Source organism: Toxotes jaculatrix, chromosome 3 (assembly GCF_017976425.1).
Source record: "Toxotes jaculatrix isolate fToxJac2 chromosome 3, fToxJac2.pri, whole genome shotgun sequence".
Classification (NCBI taxonomy): Eukaryota; Metazoa; Chordata; class Actinopteri; family Toxotidae; genus Toxotes; species Toxotes jaculatrix.
This window is the reverse complement of record NC_054396.1, coordinates 11,025,636-11,044,908: the sequence shown is the minus strand read 5'-3', so window position 1 is coordinate 11,044,908 and position 19,273 is coordinate 11,025,636. Positions and strand designations below refer to the sequence as shown.

Sequence of the window (19,273 nt, the reverse complement as noted above, 5' to 3'; positions counted from 1 at the left end):
TGACATTTTGAGGGTTTATAGTCGTCTACTTTTACAAACCAAACAGTTCTTTCTGAAAGTTTGTATATTGAATATGCATGTTGTTGTGTTACATGCATATCTGGATACTCCATCCAGTTTTTTTTTTACCCTGGAGGCAATTTTCATATCGATTTCAGTGTGGAAAATAGGTTACTCTTCATGGGTCATACTGCCTTGCTCCTTGTTTTATAATGGGCGGGGGGGGAATCAAGTTGACACCGCCTTCCAGTCCACCATGTTTTCACCATAATCAAAATTTCACACAGTGTAAAGTAGGCAAGAAGCCAAAACAAGTTTTGCTGAGATTTTGTTGTAATGACGCCGTGCAACTGCAGGCTGTACCAGATTTTTGAAAAAACTGACTGAAGAAACTGGCATCTTTTATTAAAGGTACATAATGACATGTTGATATGAGAATCTTGTCAGTTACACAGTTTCAGCTTAAAGGTGTGAAAAGATCTGTTTCGTCCATTTGGCCACTCCTGATGTCCTTCATTTCTCACACCTCCTCTTTCCTTTAACACCCTGGCCTGATTGCTGTGTAGGCAGTTAAACAGCAAGTCAGGTAGTTCTTGCCATATTGTGTTTACTGGTAAATGTCAGTGTTAGACTGTGTTCATCTAGTACACGTTTGAAGCAGTATTTAATTTGGTTAGTGATGTTTTTTACCACAGCCGTGGGTGGATGTTGTGGGTTATTTGTTGGCATGTCTAGTGTTTGGATCAAGAAGGCTGGTGAAGGTGTGATAATGAAACAAGATGTAACCCCATAAATAGCCACTAGGTGACAGTGTTGAAGCATGTTTGGTTCTGCAGGGGATTAAAAAGCAGGATGGATGCGTGCGCTGCACAGCAACATGTGCTCCTGGGCAACATGTTCTCCCTGCATTTATTCCTCCTCCTCTGTCTCTCATCTTTTTATCTTTCTCTTTTCAACCCCTCACTTCCTGTCCCTCGGCAGTGTGTGTGCGTGTGTGTGAATGTGTGCATGCATGTGGCAGTGTGTGTGTGTGTGTTTGAGTGATGACTCAGAGCGAAGCATTTGACACTGTCCAAAAGAAATATGAAGAAAACCAGGGTGAAAAGCCCGACATTCATTAAAGTCAGACCTGAGATGACAAACACTCACCACAGCGGGCGATGCCACACATGTTAACAGTATTGGCCTGCTGCTGCGTAGAAACACGAGGAAGTGGCACTTTTCATGGGTGGAAATGGAATGTTGTGTTTTGCACTGAATATGCAGCCTTTCAGTTGCAAGATGTTCTCGCTAACCAGCAGGCCCCCCTGCTGTCTAAGCCTAAAAGACATTTGTCCACGATCACTGAATATAATTCTCTGCAATCGATTGGTGTACTGTTGTTTCAGCACATTGCCTTACTTTCATTGATTTTTAAAAAAAATATTTTGTTAATTAAGTGTTTCCTTTATCTCCCTGATTACATACAGCATTGGTATTCCTGGATATTTAATCTGTGGCCTGTTTAAGGACTTCATCACACATCAAATATGTGATTGGAAGGCAAATACAGCGTAACTGTCTCAGCATCTCATCCCTCCGCACTCAGCTAACCTGTGGTGATATCAGTCTGTCAATTCAGATCACTTCAGCTGCTTTGAGTGTTTGCTTTCTAGCAGCAGATGGACATGTTGGTCCAGCTGTATTCAGCCAATCCCAAAATAATCTCTGAATGGATTAATTTTCTTTTTTTCACTTGACCCAGTATGACAACATATATGTAAAATAAGAAGCATGAATCTGCTGTTTATCAGCAGATGAATGCACATAATTGTTGAGCAGATTAACAGGAAATACAAATGGAAATGTAGCAATACAACGATAAGACAATCATCCTTTAAGATTATGTATTAATTCAGTGTCTGTTCATTACCCCACATTTACTGGTTGCAATAGTACAGATGCATGCACACACTCTACGCTTAAGTTAGCCTGGGATTTTACATGTACACACATTGTCTTTTTTCCTTGGTGAGAGAGGACTGAGCTTATGATAGTAGGCAGTGTCTCAGGCAGCAGGTGCATGGAAGCATTAGGCTAGAGAGCTCAGGGAAAGAGAGACGCAGTCAGGGACGGGCTATAGGAGTTGAAAGGCAGAGAGAAGAGACTTGGAGTGTGGTATAGTAAGAGATTCAGATGTCTGACACCGACTGCCAGCCAGCTAGATAGCCAACTCTGCTTGTTAGCCAAAGACACAGGGTGGGAGAGGGACAGGGAGGGAGATGAGAATGCGTGTAAAAATCCAGAGGAGAGGGAGAGAGGAGAAAGATGGATCAATGAAAAAGAAAAAATGAATTGAAACAGCAGAGAGAGAGGGAGAGAGAGGTTTACATTGAAACTGAGTGGGTGAGCATTAGCCTTCACCATAGCCACAGGTTTTGAGTCTGCTAGTGTGACTTGACTGTGAAGGTGCACACATGTATAAACCCACACACACGCATATATAAACCCTGAATTTCCTTCTCAAAGACACTGACAATGTACAGCAGTTCAGACACACTCGTTCACACACGGCTAAGCCACTTGTTATCAGCTAGTGTAATCACAGACTTGACATCTTTTCTGCATGTTAAAGCAGCTAAGCCCTTTGTGCACGCTCGTGCTCACTCACACACATATGGGCACACGTACAGTACTCCCCCCATCTTCTCGATCAACGGTAATTGCTGATGAGCAGCACGCTCACCAGCGGAGGAGATTTTGATCGGTGCACCGCAATGAGAGAGGGAGGGGGGGGGGGCAGCACAAATCCTGTCTGTTCAAAGGACAGATGTGTAGGAGTGGAGTACCTCTCCCATTCCCATCCGAGAGCAGTCTTGATGTAATGAGACAGCTGGACAAGACTTATTATCCAGAGGAAAAGTAATGTTTCCCTCATGCTTGTTCTCATATAGGGGAATAATGACTGGGGTTGGCAGAATCAAATTATGGGTCAGAGATTTTTGAACCTTGTTCAAAGTTTTCTTGTTTGTGAGTCTGTTTTAAGTTGGATTCATTGTCAAAAACAAAGGCAATAAACAGGCACAGAATTAGATTTGTGCAGAAGTTTATTTTAGAAGTACAAGTTTCTGTCATTCTTACAAGAATTAATGAGGCCTTGTGTTTCTGCTTGCTGTGTGTAATATTACGTTGGTCATCTTATATAATGTGCTGATGGAGACAGTAAAAGTGGTAATTTTTGGAGGGTGTGCGCTCACAAACAAGACACCGATTCTTCGTGAATCCGTTTTAAGGTTTCAAGCCATATCCAGACTCTGTGTGTTCACACCATGTTGATTAAAGTCCAATCTCAAGTGCAGCCAAGCGGAATTGTACAGGTGGTCAAAATGAGAAAGCTTTCTCGACATGTTCCTGTTGGTGGGTTTAAATAGCTAGACCTAATCAGAATCCAGTGTGACCAAACTGTTCCTGTCTGTGGTCGATAAGATTTCTCCGGGGCATTCAAAGCGTTTTGAAACTGATTAGTGGAGAAGTTGGGTCTCTGGAAGTTAAACTTTGCAGAACGTCACTATTTTAGGCCAAATGTTAAGAAATTGGAGCAAATGAGTGGAGAAGACAGAAAATGCCTGTGGTTATTGTTGCTCCCTCTCTCTCTCTCTCTCTCTCTCTCTCTCTCTCTCTCTCTCTCTCTCTCTCTCTGACTCCCTTTTTTTCTTCTCATTTCCTTCATCCTTCATTCCCTTTTCAACAAAACCTGTTCCTCTCAGTCAAATCACATCTCTCTATCTCTCTGTCCTCCTCTTTTTCTCTATCTGTCTCTGTGACAGTCTGTGGTGGGAAAGCAGGCTGATGATGAAGTGTTAATTCATTTAACCTCCCCCAGCTATGTGATGAGAACACACATTTAATGAGCAAACAGCTAGACTAACCAATTCATGCCTCTGGTATTTCTGCAGAACTGTGTGTGCACGCTTTAGTGTGAGTTGGTGCGTGCAGGTGTGTGCGTCACCCACAGGTGTGTGCGTCACCCACAGGTGTGAGCGTGAGGATTCATGCATATGTATTTGAACTGTTGTCCTCTTTTCACGATTAAGGTTGTGCATTTGGAGTCTAGGCGTTAATAACCCCGGAACACTGATGCAGAGACCTGGAAAAGCCTCTGTCTGCCCCTTGGTGTGGTTCTGGCAAAAAAAAAAAATGAACCGACTAACTGCCAGTGTTCGAGATGAAAACCTTGCAGCCTTAAGCAGAGGTACAAAATTATTTGACTACTGTAACGTAGTGTAGCTTACTTGGAGCAGTGCAGAAACTCACTGCCATGTTTTCCCCTTGGGACTCACTTTTACCCCCTTAGCTGCACAAGACCTGATTCATTTGCTGCGGAGCTCTTTTAGTACTACTGCAAACCAGTATGCCCCAGTATGTGCCTTCTGATTTAAAACCCATACATTCCAAAATACTGAAGATACCTGCTTGGGGAGCCTCAGGCTTTCCAGGTTTGTTTGTGTTTTGCTTGTAGATCAGGAATTGTTTGAAATGAAATAATTATTTTCTTTTTTTAACCTGCATTCATATTCTGTTTTAATTGTCAAAATAAAAAAATGACAGTCACATGTCATAAAGGGGTATGTGTACATCATTTAACCCAGGTCAGCTGACACCTATTGCACCATACGCCAGAAGATGTAGTCATGGTGTGGTAGCCTGGATGTTCCGATTCAGGGAGCTGATTTAATGACTGAATGCTTTTCTGGAGAGTTGATACGAGGCAATGCGGGGAAATGACACAGTGGCATATGACACATGGATGTACACCCATCTGTGATGATGTGCACTGGCTGTGCCAGTTTGTGGGCGTACATAGAAAACAATGGGTACAAATGTCATAGCACATACGTTTTGTCTGTTTGTGTGTGAGAGAGACCGGGGCCATGTTGCATGCTGACCGCATGTGTCGAGGAACCCCATCTCCTACTTGTGGATCAAAGTCATACCAGTGAAAATAATTTTCTCAGTTTCTGTTCACACTTGAAAGATGATTGAAATTGAAAGATGAGGGACAATCAACGCAAAATGGAAGGTAATATAAATATGACTGAGACTGCAGTTGCAGATGTGTGTATATGTGTGTGCGCAACCTTCTTGTGGATCGTTCAGTTTGCCTTTGAGGGCAAATGCACACAAACACTCTGGACTTTCAGCCAAGCATCAGCATTGACCAAACAAGAGCTGGGGTGAAAGCACTCAGCTGTACCAGTGGCATTTATTACTGGCACACATGATGAATGCGCTTATTCCCATAGAGATATGACAGGAAGAAAGCTGTCACTGAATTAGCTCTTATTTCCCCCTCTCTGTCTGTATTTCTGTCTTTCTCCCTTTCTCTCCCTCTCTTTCTCCCTAATTAAAAAGCCAAATCAGGAGTTTGACTGCACAAACTGTGCGTGCCAGTGACATTCTCCAGCCTAATCCTCATTTTAGCCCTCTTTCCTCATGTCTGTCTTTCTCTCTCCTCTCCTGACTCCAAGTAGAAAACCACACCAAAATCTTGTCTCCCCAAACACATAGATTTATTCAAATTTACAATTTGCATAATTGAGTATTTACATAATTGATTTCCAAGGAAGCGTTTCTCGCCATGTGAGGTGGTGTTGTAGACCAAAAGGTCTCATCCTGTCACATTCATGCACGCACGCATGCACAGACACACACACAGACACACACACACACACAGTCTTAGTGGCACTGCCTCTGTTTTTCTGCTTCACTCCCACACAGATATACACACACTTGTACTTCCATCTTAGTGAGAACACTTATTGACATAATGAATTCCCCAGCTCCTTACCCTAACCTTAACCTTAACCCTAACCTTAACCAGCACACTAACCCTAAGCCTTAAACTAACCCTATCCTAAACCTAATTCTAACCTGAACCCTAAAACCAAATCTTAAACCTCAGTCAGCCCTCTGAAGTGAGGACCGCCCACTCCTTAAGGACTATAAGTCAATGCGGTCCCCACAAAGAAAGAAGTATAAGGACACACACACACTCTGTCTTGCCAGACCATTGAGGTTTTGAGTCTAAATCGAGCATGAAGTGTTGCCAAACTGGTGCATCTGGTGACCCTCATGGTACAACCACAGCAAACATGATTCAGCTAAGCATAGATAATCAAATGTATTGCAATCCATTAAATCGGTGTGTTTATGGAGAAGGGACATCATTAAATTCAGTGCGTTGGTAAAGTATTTACCCCGTGTCACCTGTAAAGTAGTTTTGTAGATGGAAGATTGTTCCGGTGCTGGTGGCATGCACCGAACACAGACCTTGACCTTAGCTTCCATTTGTCATCATAAGAGGATGTAATTTGTCTAAATGTTATTTGGAGAGGGGAAGCTGGATCCATCTATACTGATGAGCATGATTTTTCCCTTTGTGATTGTTTGCCTAAATAGATTTCAGACCAGAAAGATGCGGATATGCTTGATTAGAAGTAGTTGGTTGAACCACGTTGGAAATCAAAAGGATTTATAGTTGTTCTGAGCAACCACAGTCGGTGGTGGACTGAGAAGACGGCCGTCAGAGAGAGGGTGGAGATGCGATCCTGTTTGAACTTGGGGATAATGCCACACAATTTCAGACAGTCTCTCCTGGAAGGCATTTATAGTGCTGCACTCGGTTGTTCACTTGAAAAGTGACAGAAATAGTTGTGTCAAGTATGAAAAAAAAGAGAGCTAGGGAGAGAAATGGGTCTGTATGTCAAATTATCTTTTTTGGAAACCTACAGAAATGGTTCACAGACCCTTCAAAGAGAGGTGTGTGGGGTAGGGGATTTCAGAAGACCATCCGACAAGCACTTCCGAAGAAGCGTACTGGCCGCTTCAGAAGGAGGGAGGAGAGCCGCTCTTTGCTTTGTGTGAGGAAAATGGAGGGTCTTTTTTCGGGGGTTGGGTGGTGATTATTTTTAGTGTAATTTGACGACTGTACTCTGCTGGGTCCACTATTCATGGTTAGGTGAGCTTCGCTAGTAATTTTACTGGCAGTGTAGAAGATTGGTGTTGTTACTATGGTTACCCAGTTTGATATATCCACGAAAGAGTTTTTCGAAATATGCTTAAACTTATAACGTGCTACTTTTAAGGTATCCTGTTATGTGATTTTTATTGACACCTACGAGCCAGTTAATCTGTGGTGTCATTTATGTTACTGAGGGATCGCAATTAACTTGATTAATAATACATTAATACTTCAACGAGGAGCTTTATCTTTGCAAAAATCTTGGTGAATATATGAGCGTTAGTCTATTCCAAACACCTCCCTCGGCCGTGTTTTTGCTAGCTCAGTTGATCCAGACTCTTAATGTTAAGACCGAGGTTGCTGACTGCTGGACACCAGGGAGCATGAAAACAATGAGTGAATGTGTCTGAAATGCCATTGTCCGCTACGGCCCATGGACTGCACCGAACGACTGTGTTTGTCTGCATCTGTATCGCAACAAGCCCTCTCCTCTAAAGTCTATCATCTATGGAAATGGGACCTCCACACTCCTGTGAGCACTCAGTGGGAGGCCACACACCCACACACAGACACATGCACACACATACATAGGCAGTCAGACTCAGGCACATATTCAGTTTAGGGCCAGCCACAGAAGAGCGGGGAGGTTAAACAGATGGCATCGGCTGTATCCGTTACACAGATTACTCAACACACACTCTGTGGCAACTGGCTTTGTGAGTTCACCTCATTGAATGGTGTTTTTTTTATGAGGCATGGCAACATTAGAGCCACCCACTGCTCTAATCTGTCCCTTTCTGTGTCTAATGCTGGACTGGGAGTATTTGGTTCGAGTGGGCAAGGCTAGACACACCCGCATGTGGTGTCCTGTGTGTCTCTGTTATACTGCTTTAACTGAAATATTATTTGATTGGGTGATATATGTATTGTAACATATTGTAGTCTTGAATTTGCTGTCATATAATATCTGAATGGTTGCATTCCAGACTCATACATTTACAGGTCTATAAATTATCATATAAAAATAGATAGTAAGCTGCTTGTCCTCAGTTCTGACTGCCCATGTCCTGCTAAGAGCTGCTGTAAAATAGGCAATAAACACACACACTTGTGTAATATAACTGTCTTTTAGATATTAACGTGCAAGTTAAAAATGAACACTTACACCAGTAGTAAAACTGCACGTTGAAATCAATACACTTAATTATTACCAATTTAAAACATATGTGTTTGTTTTTGATTGTGTCCTGAAGATGTGCCTAACAGGGACTATAAAACAACATTCATTTGTTGTTGGACTTTATACAAAGACACAGTGCTTGTGGCAGACAAGCAGTTGTACCAAACCGATCATATGTTTTACAAATGCTGTTTTCTGAACAAGAATCAAGACAAGACAGATGGGTGGACGGGGCAGGAGGTTGACATGCAGTGAGAATCACATGTCACAGCATCTGGGCAATGTGGAAAACAGTTTAGCTGCTTGTGTCACCAGCGTATTGGGACACGTTGGATGCATTATGAGACCGAGGAAAGTTAGAATTACATACAACACCCAACATGTGGCAAATTAGGTTTTATAACTAATACGTACTCTTTAGCCTAACTTGTGCAACTTGTACCTAATGGTGTCGATTACTCTGTGACTGGTTGTACTAACCTTGTGCCTTCCTTGTTCCCTTTTGCACTAATTTTATTTCCTGTTATCTCTGCTTGCACTCTCATTTTCCCCTCATTCCCAACTGTTTCTTTATTCATCTTTACTTCACCTCCCGTTTTCCTTTCCTCATTATACCTTTCTTTTATCCTCTTCCTCTCTGTCTCTTCCAACCTTGTGCTTTCTTCATACCCTCTACTGTCTCACTAACAGCTGTCCCCTCACTCTCTCCTAGCCTGCAGATTTGGATGCCTGGGTAAGCAAAACACTACCATTGCTGCTGTCTCCTGTTTTTTAAGTTTGGTTTTTTTTTTTTTTTTTTTTGTTCTTTCTCTCTACCTCTTCCTCTCTCGCTTCACTATTCAAATGTCATGTTTTCATTGTGCATTAAAGCGAGGCCGTGAGTGTGCTGCCGCCACCATTCCACACAACAACACTTTGGGAGGTATTCAGCTAGAAAATTACACATCATCTGTGCTGCTGGCAGAGGTGATTTTACACACACACATACATACACACACAGCCCGCCCAACCAGCCGCTTTAGAAAGAAAAAGTGCAGTGAGCTCAGTGTGGGGATTTGCAGATGTGCTCTTTGGGGATGCATGTGCCTGTTAAGTTAGGATAAGATTAGACTGGATTACAGAACATGTAATGCCAATCTGTGTGTGTGTGTGTTTGTGTGTGTGTGTGTGTGTTTGTGTGTGTGTGTGTGTGTGTGTGTGTGTGTGTGTGTGTGTGTGTGTGTGTGTGTGTGTGTGTGTGTGTGTGTCCGCACGCCTGTATCCGCTGTATCAGCTGAGAGCACGGAAGATCACTAGATTAGAAGAGAAGATGCTGTAGCTCCATCTGATCTATATCATATCCACTAATGCACAACTCAGGTACAGCAATCAGTCACCATTACACCGTGACACTGTGTGTGTGTGTGTGCGTGTGTGCGCGTGCGCCTCATTATATGTCGTAATACGTACTTTCTGTTTCAGTGCCACATAAATCCTCCCCCTGTTGCTGCCTTTTGCTGCCTCACTCCCAGCCAGCTTTGTTGCGTTCATATACCATATCATGTTCGTACTGCTGTAGCACAGCTTCACTCATTACCCTTATTGGTTAGAAAGTGATTGATTGATTGTTATGCACAGACACACACATATGTGAACTTCTACAGATCAAACGTGTACTTTATGGTGATGTTTCAACCAGTCTGTGTTCACCATGTGCATGTTATCTGTCCTTTTATGCATTTTAGCCATCGTGTGTGATTCAGATTGTGCAGCTGTTCAGTGCTGAGATCCTTCTTTTATCTGCTGCGGATTCTCCACAGCATGACCAAACTTCTCACAGATGCGTGTAAACACTAAGATCCTAAACCAAGCTGCAAGCTTTTTAGTGTATCAGCTCAATCCAGCTCACTGCCATTCACGTTGGGTTTAGTAGGTTCAAATCTGCCAATTTTAATATGATAAAAATAAAAAAAAATTATTTAGTGTTTTCAAGACACTGCACCATACCTAGATAAATTATGGTTAAATAAATGACTGTGACTGTCCTTTCTGCTTTCATGTTCTAACAGAAAATCTTTGTAATATTGTGATTGGAGGATCTAAAATGAGATGGATTAGTAATGCACAGTGAGTGAAAATATAGAGCTGTTGGCATGGTGAAGGATCACTGTAATGTAGAGCGCTTGCTGTTCAGCTACACTGATGCCTTGACAGCACTTGCTATTGTCTTAAATTTGTGTCGTACAAATCTCTTTTGACTATCCCTCTCTCTTATTTTCTTTTTTCCATAGGTCCTCATTATTATTTATGTTATTACTATTAATATTTATCAAAGAAATGTCTTTTCATTCCATTGTATGAAACTGTGTAATAATATTAAAAAACTGTGAAGCCTCACTCTGTTCAAAAAGGTGACTCCATCGTAAAAGCCATGTTTCATCTTCTAGTGACTCTGAACCTTTTGTTTAAATTTCGTAGTGCATGTGCATTTCTGACTTCAAGCTGAACTGGCAACTTGTTTTCACAGCGTATCTCTTTGACGTCTGCCTCCTATCTGCCTCTGCTTGCATGATGCTACGCCATGGCCCAAACTATGGGTCTTCCTGCAGCCAATCTGCCATCTTGCTGCCTGTCAAAGCTTGGCTCAGCGGGCATATTAAAGTGTTTCACCTCATCATAATGCCAGCGTCGCCATGTCAGCCTCTGCCGCCGCTGTGCCAGTCACTTGCCATCTCTGTAGTTTTGTAAGTGCTGTTACTTTTAGATAGAGCCCCGACTAACAAACCATTCTTTTGTTTTGTTTTAGACGTGTAGAAGTCCTGTTTTTTTTTCATGCATCTTATCGTGCATCTTATCGTAGATTATCATGTTAAAAAAAACGTGATAAGTAACTGGAATAATGCAATGACCATTAATTTGTTGTTAGAAGAAACTTTTTAATATTTTGTTTTCTCACTGCTGTGAAAAGATGTATCTGTTGTCCATCTCTAAAAATTTGAAATCAGCAGACACAGTAGCCTTGACCGATACTTTGAATTACATTTGATAACAAAGGTGAGATGTGTGTTCAGCTTTTTGTCTCTTCTGTGATATTTTTCAGTTTATCAGAAACCATCGTTGTAGTCATGTTTTCTGCATTTGTTAAGCAGGGAACGGTGTCCTTGTTTCTTCTCCCCCCGCAGCATTTACCCCTGGCTGGTGTCCCGTGTATGCAGCATGTTCATAAGCAAAGGAAGTGAATGTGTTGCCTTTAGCATAATTTCAAACACTTAGCAACTACGTCAACTTAAACATTGTCAAATGAAAAATTTTAATTAGTACATTGACTTCTTCTCCTCTTTATTTTCTGGGTAGATGAAACTGAATATGTACAGTATACAGGCCAATGCAATGCAGTGTTTTTATGCCTTTTTTTACTCTTCTTCTCCTTCTTCTTCTCACTCTTCTTCTTCAGGCCAAACAACTGGAGAGGAAAGAGAAGGAACTGGCCAGCATCTCCAGCTTCTATAAAGAGCAACTAGAAATACTGGAGAAAAAGGTAAGGGCAGTTTTTCCATCTTATAAACATGCGTACCATCAAATACAGCTCATCTGAAATGCTTCCTCAAACATGTCCATTAGTTGCACTGATGAAGACATTCATGAGACAGAGACCATGTATGAAATCATAGAAGAGCTGACATTAGTTTATGTAAATCAGTGAGACCGTGCAAGAGCGAGATACTACCACTTTAAAATTCTGACGTGTATAACAGGATACCTCACTAATGAGATAAAAAAAACATCCTGTAGGCTTTGAAAAGAAGTCTTAACTCACCGGGAATAGCAAAACAAGTCTAAAGGTGACATATTACTCACTCTCCTTGGAGAGTAAAATCTTGTTGAGACACAAGACACTCTTCCCTATCTTGGAAATGTCAAGCCCACATACCAGTGTCAAAATGTAAATGTAAATGAATTGAAAGTTTCAGCAGACAGATGAGAGTCACGACTTGCTTTTGATGGACCAGCACTCAAGAGAGGTTTCACAGCGCCGTCTTTCTCAGAGAGCTTCAGTTGCCTAATCAAATGTACTGTGCTTTTCTCATCGCTACGTCCTTTTGCCAGCAACCCAGCGGTCTTTTCACAAAATAGAAAAAAAAAGAATAAAAGTAGTTTGTTGGGTGCTTTTAAGAAATTATGACCTGTGTTCCCTCCACCTGAGCACTAATGCACAGTTGATATTTTGCACCCTTTAAAAGCCACAAGCACAGTGGTTTGATAAATGTTTCTTGCTTTTCACAGAGTAAACTTGTATTTGTTATAAGACTTTGCGAGATGCAGGGTTGGTAGTGGCATATGATTTTAGGGCAGGAAAACACTGCTTTATGCTCTTAAGTATTGACAGAGGCGGGATGAAAGGACAGGAGGCAGGAGAGTGAAATATCAGAGTGCAAGTTAAGGAAATAAAGGAATGAAACTGTTGCGAAAACATAGATGACAAGCACACTGAAATGTTAGGCACTAAGAATATAAAATACAGAGGAAAGACAACATAAATATATAGATTTTTTTTATATAACTGTAAATTGACTGTTAAGTGAAAACAGCATGCCCCCACCCGACACCGTCACCCCCTATTCCCTGTCCTCACACACCCACAACTCTCCCTCCAGTATTCTGTAGACACTCTCTGGGACTCGACTCCCCCACCTCTCCTCTCCCTCCCTCCAGCAGGGTCCATCAGGCAGACTGAGGACCTTATCTAGTCCCTGGCACTCGCCTCCTTTAGGCCTCTGAGAAAAACCTTTTACATAGCCAAGTTAAATGGAAGAGCCCCTTGCACACCATGCAGCAAGCAGCACACGCTTGCAGTGCTTGACGGAAGAGACTGATTGGCAGAAGACTGGAGGATGCTCTATCTTTCCCCGCTCGCTGCCGCCGTCCCTTTTTCTATCGCTTTTTTTCACCCCTCACTTGCTCGCAGCTGACCTGCATGCGGATGAGGGAGTGAGAAAGAGGGGGACTGAGAGCGAGAGATAAAGAGGGTATATGGACAGAGCATTAAACTGGCAGTCTATCCTGAGCCGCCGTCCATCTCCCTTCTTCTCTTCCTTCATTTTCCCATCTAGCACTCCATTCATCCAGGCCTCCTTTCATGCTCCCTCTCTTTTCCCCTGCTTATCTTTCTTTCTTTCCCTCTCTCATACCTGTGGCAATTTCCAGCTGGGCTGAAATAAATGGCCTCTTAAAAGTTGAATTGTTACTGACACAGGTCATATACATAAATGCACAACAATAATATGTCTCACTTTTCATATAAAAAATGATCCAAGCATGTGAAGAATTGCTCCATCAGGAGCCTCCCTTACTATCAGTGTTGTATCAGATCCTACTGTATTAGCGCAAAGCAGAGATTTTAAGGTGACGAATGCAGTTGTCTGAAGGGTGAATACCGGTCTGTGTTTCTATTCTGTAGCTGTAGCTTGTTTCCATACAACCGTATTGATTTTTGGCACAGAAAAAAACCCCCCACAAAAGCAGGCACTCGTGTATGTGTAATTTTGTTTCGGCGTCTTGATGATCAGAAGCAGAGATTTAAACCAAACGTGAGAGCAGCCAGATTAGAAGGAGAATCCACTGGTAATTGGTGTGTGATCTTCCCCTGAATCAACATTTTACTCTAGCTTAGCAGCAACCCCTTGTAATAGGCTAATAACTGCGTGTGTAACCTTGTGTGTGTGTGGGTGTGCGAGTGTGTGTGTGTGTGCGCGAGTGTGGTTGATTACCTGTATGAAAACACACACAATCACTCTCTGTTGTCTAGTTTGCTGAAGGGATGAATGATGATAACAGACTATTGTGTTTGTCTAAAGGCTGTGGATGCTGTCTAGGTCCACTACTGACACAAATCAGAAAGCAGCCAGTATGTGTGTGTGTGTGTGGTCATTGTGACAGATTTGTGTGCATGCTGTCACAAAGTAATTGTGATTGAGTGGCCAATCCGCTGCACAACTTAGCATTTCACCTCTCACACACAATAAAAAAACATCCCAGGAGTGAAACAGTCCCCAAACATACCAGTACATCCTCCACGTCTCCTCTCTCCCAGTCCGCTCCCCTCTCTCCTTTCGTTTATTTGTGGAAGCTTCCCTAATCTCTGAGCAGTGTACAGGTGGAGTATATCTGTCTTCATGTGGCAACATACCCTGTGACTCTGTAAACAAGTCTCAGTTTAAAATTCACCTCTCTTAATCCCCTCTTCTCCCCTTTGTTGACTGCTGCCTGTGGAAAAAAAAAAAAAATTAATCCGCCTTCGTCCAAGTGTGGAGCGTGAAGCAACCCCTCCCTTAAAATCCTGACATCAGCCCATCTCAATCCACAGCTGCTGGAGGGTGTTCAGACGAGTGTGCGTTCAAGGATCATTTGAGCACAAGCATTCAAATACAAACACAGATTTAGTCACACACCTGCATGTATGCAAGCTTACACACACACACACACACACGCAGCACACGCAGCACACATGCATCTGCACTAATCCCCTTCATGAGCCTTTCCAACACCCCCAAAACCTTGCTTTCCCCCCATTGAGAGTTATCACCCCCCCCCCCATTTCTGTCTCTCCATGTTGGGCTTTTGTCCCCACGGGAGCAAATGACTGGGAAGAGCTCAGAGTGTGTGTGCCAGTGATAGTGCTGCCACTTCTCTGGTGTCATGAGAGCCGAGCTGGGGCTGTTGCTCAGGGTCTGTTCTGTCAATAGACACAAGAAACATGTTGATACACACAGAAACAACACACAGCCTTGCGGTCCCCCAACACTGACAGGATAAGGCGTACCTGCCAGTCCAAACACTGCCTTCGCGCTTCCACTGTCCTCATTGTCCCCATATTCCCCTGTTTTATTAGCAAGACCAGAGACACGATAGACACCAGACAGTAACGTTTGCTAGGACACCCATCCCAAGTATCAATCTCCATGTATAAAAGCAGAGAGTGTTTGACTGTTAGTTTGCATTTATGTTCTCTGTGAGAGTGTGACGGAAGAAAGGCTTTGGCCAGAATGAAAGATTTGAATTGGTTCCCATTTAGAAGAAGCACAAAATTGTGAGATTCCCAATAATTTAATGATTACAAGTGATTTACATGATTTACTAGTGATTTCTAAGTTTGTTTTTTAATGTTGGACTCACGGTATAGAGAATGTTTTTAAATGTGTGTCTTACCAAACTTGGCAAGTTCACCAATTTGGTGTTTGTTGCCAGTGTGTACGATTAAATTACAGAAAGCTTGATATTCATAGTTTTTATGGTTGAGTGCTGCAGCATTTGTTACTCAGGGTAATATCTAAAATGAAAGCTTCCTGTAATCTTTGAAGCCACGCAAGTAATCTTAGCAGACATTTCTTCCTAGGAAAGGAATATCTAACTGAGAATGGAGTTTTTTCTAATGGATGTTTTTTTTTCCACATTTTCAACGGAGTAGTTTTTTATGTAATACATTCCCTCCTTTGGCTAACTCTCTCTTGGCCTTGGTAAGGTACAAACTACAAAAGGGTGGTGAGAAGCAAGAGATGAAAAAGAGAAGCTTCTTCTCTGGCTTTCCACCTTGCCAACATTGCGAAATGTGTTCATTTGTTTGTCCTTTTCCAAGTGGGAGGCTCTATATCAACCTCTGCTTGACTCCTCCAGACCTTCACGATAGAACTTCAGTGGGATACACCAAATGTCAGAGAGAAGTTCACTATACCTTTAAAACACCTCCCTGCTGCTTCCCTTGCTGGTGCCATACTCTCCATGTCCTGCATAATCTGAGGCACCCATGGGTTTAAACCCCTGTGGAGTCCTTTTTATCTTGTCCCACAAGGCAACCACAGGCTTTCAAGTTTCAGCTCATCCTTTCTCTGTTAAGTGTACCCACTGAGCCCTTGACCTGAGGCTAAAGGCTAAGTCGCTAACATGTGGCTAACTTCTTACCACATATATTCCCAGGGAACCAGACAAGGTATTAGCTGACTCTCCCCCAATAGGAAGTGAGACTTACAGTCTCTTTAATGTCCATGGGCTTGGTTTCATGCACTTTTAAATTAAACCGTTCATTGGTGATTTTTAACACTTAGTTGTGTTATGGCTCATTTGTTTCTGAACCCAGAGGCAGACACAGACAACAAGTTGGTAAGGAAAAGTGGTTTCACTGTAGGGTTAAGGCTCTGGTGGTGGAGATGGGAGGCTGGCTGAGGCAGAGGGCAGGCAGGCAGGTGACTGAGTGAGCTTGTTGGCAGGCTGAAGTGGCGTGGGTGGACCAGGACACACAGGAGAACGCAGCTGGAGTGTAAAGTGTTTGTCTCATCCCTAGCAGCTAGCCCGTCCTCGATAGTATCCCAGAGTCCATTAAGAAACACCCCCTGCAGTGAGTCATCATTCCACACACTCTCCGCAGATAGTATCCCGAATTCTGTTTCATACTCCGCTACAGATGGAGAGCCCTGACAGAGGGAGAGGAGCCTTTTAGTGGCCTGCCTCAGGGCGCAGGAAATCCTGAACACATGAGAACACAGTTGGTACAGGCACGAGGAAACACGGGAGACAACTCAAGAGCACTAGATATAGGAACAGCCAAGAGACGCACTACCACAGCTTGACAGAACAATCTGGCGATGAGGGGGTGAAGAGCCGCGGTTCTTGTACTGCTCGGATGGGGAACTGAAGTCAGATGTGGAGGTGAAGCAGGAGCAAGGAGAGGCACACACTCACACACACACACACAGGGGAGGCGGAGACACAAGGGAGACAGGGAGAAAACAGGGAAACATGAGGGAAAACTGGAATCACAACCGAAGCCGTGACAAGTAGATTAATGAAACATCTGAGCAGGAGTTCTGAGCTCTGTAACTGTCTTTTATTCTAGAGGTTCATGATACTGGAATGAAGTATATTTGACCTCTAGTCTTTGGAGCTACAGACGTTACCCCCCTGTCGAGGTGTGGTATTTAAGTCGAGTCCACACTTTGGCAATGGGGAGACTTAGCGGCAACAGGAGTCTAATCCTGAGTCCAGTCCTACATAATCCAATGTAACACAGCCAGGAAACATAACTGTCAGGGATAAAGCCTTACACCTTGGGATGTTTGGCATTTCCACATTGCGAATTACCGTGACAGTCAAAAAGGAACACAAACTCAGATAAGAAAGGTAAACAGTAACTGGACACGTTATTAATTTCTCTTCTAATGTACACTGTCTGTAGCTCGTTTCCAGATCTCTGAATTGCTGCCCACATTTTTGAGTTTGTTTTTTTGAGTGATTTAAATAAGTGTCTGATATGTCTCCAATTGTCTGTTTCCCCATTTGGAAAAGCAACTGAGCCAATCAGAGATTTGTATGCAGAAGAGAGAATGGGGGATGTCATCTTCCTGTGCGAAAGCCAGAATAATGGCCCCCAAAACTGGCAAAATAACTGCACTTAAATTGACATATTTCTTTAAAAAAAAAAACACAGCAGCAGTTTTTGTGATGAGTACTATAACTTCTATTTCACTGTCTTTTCTTTAGAGAACAGGAAAGGAAAGGATAGAGGGGCAGATTATTACATTGTAGTGAATACTAGCAGATAGGATTAAGGAAAAAGATGCCTATGACATTACTTGAGTCTTCTCCAACACCAGACATTCAGATCAGGAAAAGCATGTCTGCGGATCAACGTGAAATAATGAGATATGAAAATGACTAGGGGGCACTGGAGGAGTAGAGAGCTAGGGATTGTGGAGGAGGTTTGTGTTTGATCCCATCTCTTTCCCTGCTCGCTTCAGTTATATTCCTCTCCTATCACCCTATCTGTTGGGAATACAGGGAATAATTAAGTAAAAGCGTGTGCGCTGCGGTTATTAGTTTAAAGTGGTGATTACTGCACAGAGAATGTATATGAGAGGGAGGTGGTGGAGACTCACTGTGTGTTTGGGTCATTCTGGACAAACTATTTCATATCTTTTGACACAAAGTCTGTAAGGTGATCATTCATCTCACAGAGCTGATGATTTTAAACACATTCTCAGTACTGTAGCTCCAAATACTGCACAACCAATACATTTTCTAAAAGTACTTCTACTTTTGACTTGTTCCTAGTCAGTGCATCGCCTCGCGAGCAGCTCAGATCTTGATGCAGTGTAGTTAACACTGTGACCACTGATTACTCCAGTGAAGGTGTGCTGTACATGACCCTGCCCTCTAGGCATGAGCTCTGCATCTGATTAGTAATTGCTGTTTAAATGCCACTGTGTGTTGCATGAAATAAAACATTATAGAGTACCAATGGTCCACCAGAGTTCAGATTTGTAAGCAGTGATGTAAAATTCAAAGGTCGCTAATTTAACCAATGTGACATTTCAGGTGCTGATTTATACATTTGTGTTGTCTCTGCTTGCTTATTGTTGAGCTCTGATTCGTTGGACTTGGTTTAAGGGCTCTAACAGTGATGCGAAAATCGAATAATGTTAAAGCCTGGAAACATGTTCTCATATCATTAAAAGCAGCTTATGTCTGTGCAGCCCACTTTTTTATCCAAAATAGAAAGTAAAGTGGAACTTCTGCAGAGCTGTAAAATACCCCTGAATTGATTCTCACCTTTCTTTGTCTCTTTGCCTGCAGAACTTTGAAAACTACAAGGAGGCGGCTGAACAGTACAACCAGGCAGCCACCAGAGCAGAGGCTCACATCCGGTAAATACTGCGAATGAGCTTTACAACACCGTTTTTCTGTGGAGAAAATCATTCAGCATAGTCATTACACCGTTGCTCTCTAACTGCCTTAGCACTATTATGTTTTTACGGACCTATCATAGGCAAAATAAGTTTCCAGAATAAGCTTGCAAATTATCTATTAGCTCAGCTGTTTCAGCAAAGTGAGAGAAACCAGCTCTGACCCACACTCATGCTCAGGCAGCAGTTATTAGGAAGCAGATGTGGGCAGAGACCGGACTGTGAAGGCTCTTTGCAACGTTAGCATGCTGTTAATGTGAACACACACCTCCTGCATCTGCCAGTCTGACAGTCAAAATATTGTTTTTCACACGTAGAGGTGAGGCTGGGCGATAATTTACTATTATCACTTCTTTTGTCCCATATAAAAATAATGGTACA

At 42.6% G+C, this 19,273-nt stretch overlaps 1 protein-coding gene across 1 annotated transcript in view; it reads left to right on the top strand.

Moving 5' to 3' along the window:
- The window catches only part of LOC121178684 (MICOS complex subunit mic25a-like), a 49,585-nt gene that overhangs the window by 7,671 nt on the left and 22,641 nt on the right, over positions 1 to 19,273 (top strand). The window contains exons 5-6 of the mRNA XM_041032966.1: positions 11,614 to 11,697; positions 18,783 to 18,853. Of these exons, the coding sequence (XP_040888900.1) occupies positions 11,614 to 11,697; positions 18,783 to 18,853 (155 nt within the window). The remainder of the gene's footprint in view (positions 1 to 11,613; positions 11,698 to 18,782; positions 18,854 to 19,273) is intronic.